At 37.1% G+C, this 11,741-nt stretch overlaps 1 protein-coding gene across 1 annotated transcript in view; it reads left to right on the forward strand.

Annotated features, from left to right (window-relative positions):
* The window catches only part of Pink1 (PTEN-induced putative kinase 1), a 90,351-nt gene extending 78,812 nt beyond the window's left edge, over positions 1 to 11,539 (forward strand). The window contains exon 9 of the mRNA XM_090374035.1: positions 11,197 to 11,539. Within this exon, the coding sequence (XP_090230161.1) occupies positions 11,197 to 11,469 (273 nt within the window). The 3' untranslated portion in view covers positions 11,470 to 11,539. The remainder of the gene's footprint in view (positions 1 to 11,196) is intronic.
* Positions 11,540 to 11,741: the final 202 nt, after the last annotated feature.

The following is an 11,741-nucleotide window of genomic DNA, read 5'->3' on the forward strand; positions in this document are numbered from 1 at the left end:
GAATAAATTATTAGCATAATTGATTTTATGTTTAACCAACATGTCAAGTTAATCATTTAGTTAAGATTATAATAAGTAAAGTATACAGCAGTAGAAAACTATTGCATTGCTTGTTAATAAACTTTTTATCATCATCCTATTAAGGCCTTTTCTGACTGTTTCATCAGCCCTCATTTCCTTTGTACCACCACATTCTCTGCTTTTTTTTTTTTTCTTTCTCACTGCCTCCTGTTTGGTCACTGTTATATACTGCCCTTCAGGATCATGTCAATTTGTTGTATGACTGAATTGTCATGGACAATTCAGTCCATGACAATTCACTGTACGTAACAATTCGGTGAATGTAAATGATGAATTTAATGATCATGATACTTTGATATTTTATATCAAGATGTTTTTGATAGAGCATAATATCCACCTTTTTTTTAATGCACATTCTACTTTTTTATATGAGATCCTATTAAAAAACAATCCAATTGTTATATTAAATTATTTTCTATAAGTAGCTTATAGTCAAGATCCTTGGTTTATTCTGACCTAGTCAAGATTCTTGGTTTATTCTGAATTGAGACAGCGAGATTTTGGAAGTTAATTAATACTTAAGTGTTCTGTAGATTTACCGTTTGTAACTTGCCACCATTATTATACGATATGTTATATCCCGAACTAGATAGCGTTAGCTTAGTATAGTATAGTATATTATATAATATAGCCAATTAATCAGTAAAATCTATTAATCTTGTTAAACTTCATTGTCAATTAAATTGTACTTTTTAACTAAATACATATAACGACTTAGATTTTACAAATGTAATATAATTAATTAATACATAACTTTATATGGAAGTTATATAAATGGAACTCGTAAATAATACTCAATACTGAAAAATATATATAGATATATAGTGTTATAACTGTGTTGGGATACAAGTTTAGGGTTATAATTTTGTAATAACCCTAAACTTGTATCCCAACAAAATTGAAATTTTATTGAAATTAAATCGAAATCATGACTCAGACCAGAGCAGCAAAGCAAAAGGCTCAAGCTAATGGGAGTGCTGTGCCTCAGGGGAGAACTGAGGGGGGCAGTTGCCCTCTGAATCACAACCTTTTAAAATGCACTGCTTGCTTGCTTGATGTTTGTGGAGCAATCGGGTACAAGACATGATATTGCCATGGGGGATGCCTTTATGTGTGCGCGCGCGATGTAAGGAGTGTAAGGAAATCAGGCGACAACTCAGCATTGTTATGGGCCTATATGAGGAGGGCTTGAAGGATGGGGTGGATGCCCTCGAAGGATCTAAATTGAGGGGCCCATCAAGCTCTCAGCTGCCCACATCAATGCCAGAGCTTGCACTTGATCATCACGCAACACAATGGCAACCCCTAAGGCAGAATGCGCTGGTCCTGCAGGAACTAGTAGTTGGGGACTCGTTTGTCAGGGAAACAGGGAACATGGTATGTAAAAGGATAGGTGGAACAGGACCAGGGTATGTCTGCCAGGGGCAAAAGTTGATGACATAGAGCAGATATCATCTTTTAAGGGCACAAAAGATGATATTGTTGTACACATTGTCACTAATGACCTTAACTTTTAGTTAACATGTACAGGTCAATGCTGAAAAAAAGTCGCGAGTTAGGGTTAAATTTGAAAGCGTCTGCAATTCTGCCCAGACACTATAGAAGGGAGTATATGATGAGAGCCTTGTCAATCAATTCTGCCCTGGAGATTTTGTGCAAGGCTCATGGGGTAGAATTTTTTTCAGCATGGTCTGTGTTTGCTAACAGGAGAGACTGCTTCTACAGGGATGAGATTATACTTAAATAGAAAGGGTGCAAGCATATTTGCTGATGCTATCGAGGCAGTATTAGGTTGGTCAGAAAACTGCTAGTTTGGGGGGGGGGGATTCACAGACTAAAAGATAATTTTCCTTGTAGAAAGAAAAGGACCTGGGGGTAATTGTGCAGGCAGATATGAAGTTTTCTGAGCAGTGCAGACGGGCTGCAAGAGTAGCTCATGGTGTCTTGTCAATGATATACAGGAATTTTTCTAGCAGGGATAAGGAGGTGATTATTCCGTTGTATAAGGCAATGGTCAGGCCACACCTTGAGTACTGTATACAAGTCTAGAGGCCTCATTTCAAGAAGGATGTAGAGCTGCTGGAATGAGTACAGAGAAGGGCAACATGATTAGTGATTGGAACAAAGGGTTGCTGAGCCGACCGGGCTAGCCGAGTGGGTAAAGTACCTGCCCGGCAACCCAAAGGTCGCGGGTTCGATTCCCGCCTCGGGCTTGGATCAAAGTACTGCAAAAACCTTGGGAGGTGCAATATGGCCACAGAAGCCGATGCGCCAACAACTACCAAATCAAAAAAAAAAAAAAAAAAGGGTTGCTCTTACAAAGAAAGGCTTAAGTTTTGCAAATTACAGTGTCTGGAGAATAGACACCGTCGAGGTGATCTGATAGAGGTGTATAAAGCCATGAATAGTTTGAGCATGCTCAATGCTGATGGGATTCTTCCTCTTGCTCAGAATAATCACCTGAGAGGGCATAAATTCAAATTGAGGAAAGACAGATGTAGGATAGATGTGCGGAAATTTGCCTTTAGCCAGTGGGTGGTTGGTTTATGGAACAGACTTCCATCCCTTGTTGTGGAAGTTGATAGCCTAAATAAATTTAACGCTCAGCTGGACAGGTATTTCGAACGAACGGAGGGGTGAAATGGGAGTGGGTTTTTTTTTTTTTTTTTTTTTGGCTGATGCTGCATAAGTTTGCTTTCTTGCATCATATGCCTCTGATAATGCTAAAACATGCCATGGGCACATTAAAGATTGGAATTCAAGAGAACCTTGTTTGCACTTTACTTTCGCTTCTGTAAGTTGCATTTTTTAGGAGACGTGGTAGTTTTCCAAAGACCGAAAATACACAGCTTCTGATATTGTTTGCAACTTGCACTGTAGTTTTTATTTAAAGAAGTTAGTACAGGGGGATGAGTTAAGGGTAGGCGGGTAAGCTTCCCTGGAGATTGTATGGGTCAGAATTGGAGTTTTTCCCCTACATGGAAAAGCACTCTTGACCAGTGAGGCGTTTTCACTAGGCCTGTGGCGGTTTTTAACACTCCTGACTAAGGGATGATACAGTGGTCTGTTCCTTTTAACCTGGTTTCTGTGCCCGAAATTTTCTTCTAGCTTCCCAACCCTCCTACACTTGGAAAAGCGTAGGATGCAACTGAGGAAGTATGTTAAAAAGAAATAAAAAATAATCTTATCTGGATTAAAGGTGTTAATAAGGTATTAAAGGTGTTGCATGGAATCATGCTGAAATAGGCATGTACTCACTTTCCAACCTGCCTATGAGAAGGATTGGCATGAATCCTTTTATACAAAATAAATGGATAAAAAAATTTTTCTTTTTTCTAAATTTCTACATACCTCCTTTCTAAGTCGCCAAAATTTCTCTTGTTTCCTAAACCTTTTAATTCATTGATTTTATTAATTTCTTATTTCTATGTGTGATACACCAAATAGTTATAGTCACCAATTGTCTTTTACACTGAACTGTCATCCACCAAATTGTTGCATACATTGAATTGTCCTGCATTAAACTATTGTTCAACGAATTGACATGGATCCACTGTCCCTCTAACTGCATTACAATTTATTTTATTCCACCTCTGCTGGTCACTTTATAATATACTCATTTGATATTTTGCTAGTGTTTTGTACACTAACTGTTTGTCAGTTCATCCAAAACTAAAAAGAAGAAGAAAAATATAATATTAGGTTAACTGATTTGGAAATGCAAAATTATCTCCACATAGACACCTTATGGTATCTGGATATATAGCATAGTTTCTGCACCCAGATATATATATATATATATATATCCTAAATATATCCAGTTGTGCTAATTTCCTACCAACTGCTTGTCCAATACTTGTCTCGTAATTTCTGGGTGATGCATTATCTGTTGATAAAATACAATAAATCCTGTAATGATTGTGGGTTTCCATTTTTATTAATAATAATAATGTGTAATGTCAACCTGAATACAAAACAGCAACGTGGAGACCCCAGAACAGAGGTCAGCAAAGCTCTCACATAAAATAAACAGGAGACTGAGTTGAAAGGAATAGATTACAAAACTATAGTTCGGACAAAGTTGACAGAGTAGAGTGAGTGTTAATAAATTTTTCTGTAATCTGAGTTGAGTTCAAAAGTCAGCATTCAAGTCACTGTCATTAGTTTGACAATGATTTCATGAAAATCAATCAGATTGTCAGCCTATCAAAATTCAATGATTTACAGAGTGGCCATAGGTATTCCAGTGCTGATAAGATTTCAATAGCATGATCGAGAAACCTTATCATTTGTTTTTTTTTTTTTTTCTTTCATAAAATTGATTTTAGTTAGTGAAAAGTGATGGGCAATGGAGAGAAAGTTATTCTTCTAAGAGCCATCATCTAGACAGGATCATTGGACATTCAGCTTGTTTCGAAGCCCACATTTAAAATGCAAAGTTCAATTGACATACGTAAAAGATTTAAGACAGCAGATGTCTGCTCCATACAGGAATCTGAATATGTATTTCTCCTCATTTATATATTTCAAGATAGGTTTTTTTTTTTTTTTGTTTTGTCTTTAATTAAGTATAACTTGACCAGTGAAAAGTTTCTCAGCATTCATTTGTTAAGAAACTTGACATGGGATTTGTGGGGGGGGGGGCTTTGGGTCCAGGTGTATTCCAAGTAACTTTAGAGAATGCTGGTTAGTCCAGTATAAAAATTGGTAAAGTAAGTGGTATCAAGGTTAATGAGAAATCAATGTATTGAGATTCTGCTGAATTCAACTTGAAGTTGAAGAAAGAAAGGTAACTGTCAAATATTGCAATTGCAGTATAGACTTTTTTTGCCCTTCTGACTCAAAATGGGCTGGAATGTTAGTTTTGCAGGAATCTATAATAATCCTAAGTACTGATAATAATCCTCCTGTTTTTTGTTTATTGATCCTTAGCTCTGAAATTAAGAATCCTGTTAGTTAATATTAACTTATTTCACTAGGTAGAATTGTTGTAGTATAGAATTTATCAACACCTAGTCAAATGCAACAGTTATGTTTGAGGCAAGTACGTGAAGGGTCTGCATTCCATAATGTGTGTGAATTTTTCTTTAAGAGTATTTGAAAGACTAATAACTTGTCAATTCCACTCCCCCCCCCCCACCAAGGCCTTATTTAGATTATTTAAATGGATAAAAGATATAAAGAGATATTCAGTTGAGATAAATATCCTGAAATCAGATGAAGTTAAATAGGCAAGCTGATGGGATGTGTTAATCACTGAAGTTACTGTATTCAAGCCAGGAAAGGGAAACTCAGACCTCTGATAAAACATCAGTTAAAGACTGCTAAGATGAGGTACAATGGAAAGTATCAATTTTCATATCTTGGGAATTTATCCAACTCAGGTTTGGTAAACTGAGTTTCATGACAGTTTGAATCTTCACCACAAGATAGATGCATCTCTGCTTCTATCCCTGGAGAAAAATAAGATATTGTTTTATTGATTTTAATTATTTTGGACTTAAAGTGTGCATTTTAACCATTTACACTTACTGAGAAATTTTAGCAGCTTGGAAATGATGTATTCATCTAAATTCATAATAGTATGCATTGATTACAATATTCAACGAATTTTCAAAAACATTCTCTTTATATTCATTTCTTAGTGTTTCTGTATAAATTTGCATACATGGATACCAGATATATCTTAGTTTTGATTAATAATCAAAGATTAATAACACATTCTGTACAGAATGTATTATTAATATTTTATACAAGTAAATAACAAGCTAAAAAAATTACAAAAAAGTTGAAACCCTCCTCATATTGAACATCTTTATCTTTTGTGGTCAGTGTGATCATCCCAGATATTGTTGCCCATTATAGCTTCACCCCACCTTCCTTGTCACCTGCCCTAGTGGGTAGTACAGTTGGTAGGATCCCTTGTCATCATCACATTGGGTGGAAAAGACCTGAGGTAAAATTCCATCAATGACAGAAGGAATTTTTATGGGTCTTTTTCACATCATGGCTGAGTTAGTTGGTTTCAGGCCAGTGTCATTACCAAATAACATTGGTAAGAATGGACTACTAAAAGAATCACAGTATGGATTTGTGAAGTGGAGGTCTTAATTAATCAGTGTGATTAATTAGCAAGACAATAAAACATGCAAAAAAATTTGTTGTATAAACCAAAATTTTTTATGATCCCCCCCCCCACTAAGAGCATGTTGTGTGAACTGTAGTAGATTAGAATTACAGAGAAGGAAGCACAGGAGAAAGAAGGTTCTTACAAATAGGCTAATGTAACAAGTGAGGGCCATCACAAATCAATGCTGGATTCCCTCATTTCTAATCTTCCTTAATATTGGAGTATAATAAAATATTGATGAGGCCTTGCACCATCTTATTTAGAACCAAGTTTTAGTGGCATCATCTCCATGACCATTGAGAGCACAGGTGCAAAGATACCAAAACTAGGAATGGCACATATCATTGAGAATGCAAGGTCAAAATAAATAAGTTCTTTTATAAATTCTATAAAAACATTTTTGTTTGTTCACATGACTATCTAAATGAAACTGAACATCAGAAAACTTTATTGCTTTTAATGTGTAGGTCATTCCCAAAGACGTTGGCAATCTCATTACAAAGCACTTTAAATGTTTTTCAGTTAAAGATTGAGAAACTGTATCTTGTAAGGTTATGCCATTAAATCAGAATGATAAATTTCTCACTCCTCTATGGCTTTTATTTGTGTTTTCAAGACATTGTGTAGTGTATTTTTTTTTTTTTTTTTTTTTTTTGGGACTCTTCACTAATGGTTGGCTTCATCCTCAAATTTGTTTGGTATAGAAATGCCCAGCATCCCCTTTTCAGTGATTTGAAAAGACATTTAATTTCTTCAGACTACATAACTAAAATTGTACATTATGTAAAATTAGACTGATTTTATAAAATGCAACATGGCAGCATTTAGCATGCATACCAAATAGTAGCTTGTACCCCTGCTACACGATGCAAGTAGTTGTGTATTGTTGCTTTCAGTGCACCAAAGGTCATTGTGAAGTAAGCAATGACATGGTTGCTGATTGTTTCACAAAAAATGGAGTATAAGAATGTCAAGCAACATTATGCCACCAAATTGTGCATCAAACGTGATGGAAGCATGGTGGAAATGTGAAACAAAGCTTATGGAGATCAAGTTTCATCTTGGGCACAAGGCCTTTTTGGAAGGACAGAAAGCCACTGAAGATGAACCACATGCAGGAAGGCTTTCTTTGTCACTCATTGAAGGAATTTTGGCTCACTTTCAACATGATTAAGAAGGCTGAGGTAGATGTTCTTCCAATTTTGCTTGTCCTTCAGCAAGATTTTTTGGCACCACTTTAACACAAATTTTGCACATTCCCAGATACTCTGTTAAAATGTCATAGATGACTTGGTGACTCGTGTTCAGCCTACCTACCAACAATCTATCAGTCAACTGCCAGTCATCCATAAAATATGTTGTCAAGTATCAAAACATACGGACATTAAAAAAGCCAAAAGAAGTGTTGCTGGAAGAAGCCGTATTTAAGTGCTATTCACAGCAGTGATCAAGTGTCATTGGTGTTGCATGCCAACAACACTTGATATGCTTTATAAATAAGCTTCACTAATTCAGATTTTCGCTTAATCCGGCTAACCTCTTCCCCCAGTTAATCTGGATTAGTAACGTGATTGTGAATAGATTTATATTTGCATTTAGTCATATCACTTGCATTGTTGCTTTAATTCAGTGGTTTTCAACCTTTTTTTAATAACAGCACCCCTAAGTAATTTATTTTATTTTGTGGCACCCCTACTCAATTTTCTATCTGTTAGATCTGATTTTCTCTCTCTCTCTCTCTCTGTGTATTTATATATCTAATATTAAAAATATGTGTTATATGATAGTTTTTTACAATAATATAACTATAAACAAAATTACAATTAATAATACAAATTTTTTATATATATATATATATATATATATATATATATATACACACACACACACACACACACACACACACACACACACACACACACACACACAGGGTGTCTCAAAAATATTGGTACAAATGTTTAGGGGAGGTAGGTAAAATCTAAAGGAATGTGAATCGCATAGGAACCCATAACCGGAAACATCGCAGGAAAATAGTAGCAGAGGCACAAGCAGCAGAAATGACACACGACAGTAATTAGCGGCAAACATTTATTTGACATAATATTAACAATGGAGTACAAGATGGATGCATTTCATGATGTTACAACAGATGCTCGAAGGTTCCACCATGAGGCGCGATGCATGCGTGACACCGACGCAGCATGGATTGGCGGACACGGTCGAACACACGTGAAGTTTCTTTGACAGTAGCAGCAGTGCAGACGAGTCTTGCCATGAGATCCATTTCTGTCTCCACAGGCAATTCATACACGATAGATTTGAGGGCCCCCCCCATAGAAAGAAATCAAGGCTCGATAAATCAGGTGAGTGTGGGGACCAGGCAACAGGTCCACCATGGCCAATCCATCGACGCCAAAAACACCTGTTCAAATGGTCATGAACACACCTTCCATAATGGGCAGGTGCCCCGTCATGTTGAAACCAAATGTTGTGTCTCACATTTTCTGGAACATCGTCAAGTAACTCTGGTAGAACTTGTTCAAGAAAGATCCAATATTTAGTGGAGTTCATGCGGGATGGTAACAGGTATGGGCCGACTAAGCAGTCACCAACCATACCTGCCCACACATTTATTGCAAAGCAATGTTGTGCCGCATGGGTTGTCGTGAGCCCACACATGAGCATTGTGCTGATTGAATAAGCCTTCCCGAGTGAAATAAGCTTCATCCGTGAACAAAACATAGGCTGGAAAATTCAAGTCTTGAACACTTTCTTGGAGAAACCACTGTGCAAAAGTCACACGTGCAGGATTATCTTGGGGGAGCAGTAACTGAACCCTTTGGAGATGAAAGGGGTGTAGTGTAAGAAATCATCGTGCCAGACATGCTGTACACTGCAACGAGACACTCCTAAGGCAGAGGCAATGGCGCATGTGCTGGTAATAGGATTATTCTGGACAACATTCAACACACTTTCTTCCATGGCGGGAGTTCGCGTTGAACGTGGTCTGCCTGCACTACTCCTGTTACCTCTAAATGACCCATAATTGCACAAATTTTGATGCACACGCACAAACAAATGGTGGTCTGGTACATGTCTGTCTGGGAAGCGTACTCCATAAATTCGTTGAGTGGCTCGTCCATTGCCCTCTGCTAATCCACACACTAGGTGCATGTCTGCCAGCTCCCAGTTTGTATATTGATGCATGCTCTTTGTGCGGCGACTACTGCACCGTCTACCAACTTATGGTGCTGTTTCCGGTTATGGGTTCCTATGCAATTCACATTCCTTTAGATGTTACCTGCCTCCCCTAAACGTTTGTACCAATATTTTTGAGACACCCTGCATATATATACAAAGGGTACTAGGAAAGTTTTGCAATATGACGCAACAATGAATCACAGGAAGCTGCTTGTTGCTGCATGTTGAGACATGTTCATACGTGCATAGTAGCCGCCGCACCAAGTCGATGGGCTCAGTTATTCATTAGTAGTGAGAGTGTAAAGTGCTTGCGATGGCATCGTGGTCACGAAATGAGATAAGGACAGTTTTGCGGTATAATTTCATGCGTGGTTTAACCATAGACCAGTGCTTAGAAGAAATGACTCTTGCACTAGATGATGATTGTCCACATCGTACAACGATATTCAAGTGGTATAGAGAATTCCAAATGGGAAATTTCACTCTGGAGGATTCTGAGAGGCCGGGAAGGCCACGAATGTCAGTTACGGAGGAAAACGTTACTGCTGTGAGGAAAATGCTTGACGAAAACAGGCGAGTGACCTACCAACAGATAGAGGATACTTTGGGCCTAAATGCACCAGCAATTCGTTCGATTCTGCAGGATCATTTGCACGTGAAGAAACTTTGTTCTCTCTGGGTGCCGCATCAACTGACTGAAGAGCAGATGACACGACGTGTGACTTGGTGCCGAGAGATGTTAAAAAAGTTTGATAAGGGACAATCTCGGTATGTGAACAACATCATGACAGGTGACGAGACTTGGCTGTACTATTACGATCTGCTGACCAAGGCTCAAAACAAAGTTTGGGTCTTTGATGATGACGACACACCCGTAATTGTCAGAAAATCCCGATCTGTAAAGAAGAAAATGATAACTGTATTTTTCAAATCGAGTGGAATTGTGGAACGTGTCGTTTTGGACACACAGAAGACAGTCACAACTAAGTGGTATACTGAACAATGCCTGCCTAAAGTCATTGGATCTATGAAGAACCTGCGGCCAAAGTCAAGAATGGACACCTGGTACCTCCATCACGATAATGCTCCAGCTCACCGCGCCAAAGCCTGCACCGAATATTTGACCACGACAGGACTGAAACTTCTCGAGCACCCTCCCTACAGTCCAGACCTTGCTCCCTGCGACTTTGCACTGTTCCCGCATGTGAAAATGAAGCTAAAAGGGAGGCGGTTTTCCAGTGATGAGGACCTTCTACGGGCTTGGGGCAACGAGTGTGCTTTACTCCCTAGTGAAACTTGGCAGAACTGGTTTAAAGATTGGTTTCGGAGGATGGAGAGGTGTATTGAATGTAGAGGAAATTACTTTGAAAAAATTAAATAAACAAAGCTGTATTGCAAAACTTTCCTAGTACCCTTTGTGTATATATATATATATAAAATTTTATTCTTTATATAGAGGTATTAAATAAACATCAATTATAGATGCTTACAAAATTAAAAAGATACTGTGCAACTTTTTATAATGAAATAAATATATACATTTAAAAAAAAATAAGTTTAAGTAACTTAAACCCAAATTACCCTGGAATGTTGTTGCGGCACCCCAGTTGAAAACCACTCCTTTAACTAGTTAATATAATTTTCTTTACAGATATATTAAATGATTCCCTTTGGGGTATTTTCTTTAAATTACGTTTGTAAGCATGGCTGTGTATTTTAATAAAAATTTATTCTCACGTGTTTACAAGTTTTTATTTTTTCCCCCCTTCATCTATAACATATAGCGACCAAATCCAGCACTGGCTGCTACAGTTTGTCAGCTGTTACTTCATGCACCATCGCAAGTGAAGATATCTGATTTTGCAAATCACAAAGTGATAGTTCAATGGTTAGTTAACTTAGCTGCTGTAACTGTGTGTCAGGCACAGTCCAAACATCAAGTTACAAAAATGATCCCTGTGGAATTCCAGTTACGGCAGTCTTTATTATCAAGGGTTCATCTCTCAGAAATATTACAGGCAGTAAATTATATAAATTCTGCTCCAATTCTGCTATAAAAAATAAAGCAAATTCATAATTTACAGTTCTTAGATTTAATATTAATGTTTTTGTTTATATAAACCAGATGGTGTGAAATGTTAAAATTATTTATAATGTTGATATGCACAGTTTTTAATTAAAATATAAAAATTTCACTCCACTTAATTATGATTGTTTGGTTAAAAAATCTTTTGTTGATTTTAATTGTTGAATAAGAAATATTTTATTGAGGGCAAAGGCCATCATGTGTTAAACAATAATTAACATTTCAAAATTTTTCATTGTTTAA

This window comes from Mastigoproctus giganteus, chromosome 5 (genome assembly GCF_048544385.1).
Source record: "Mastigoproctus giganteus isolate SK-2022 chromosome 5, ASM4854438v1, whole genome shotgun sequence".
Lineage (NCBI taxonomy): Eukaryota > Metazoa > Arthropoda > Arachnida > Uropygi > Thelyphonidae > Mastigoproctus > Mastigoproctus giganteus.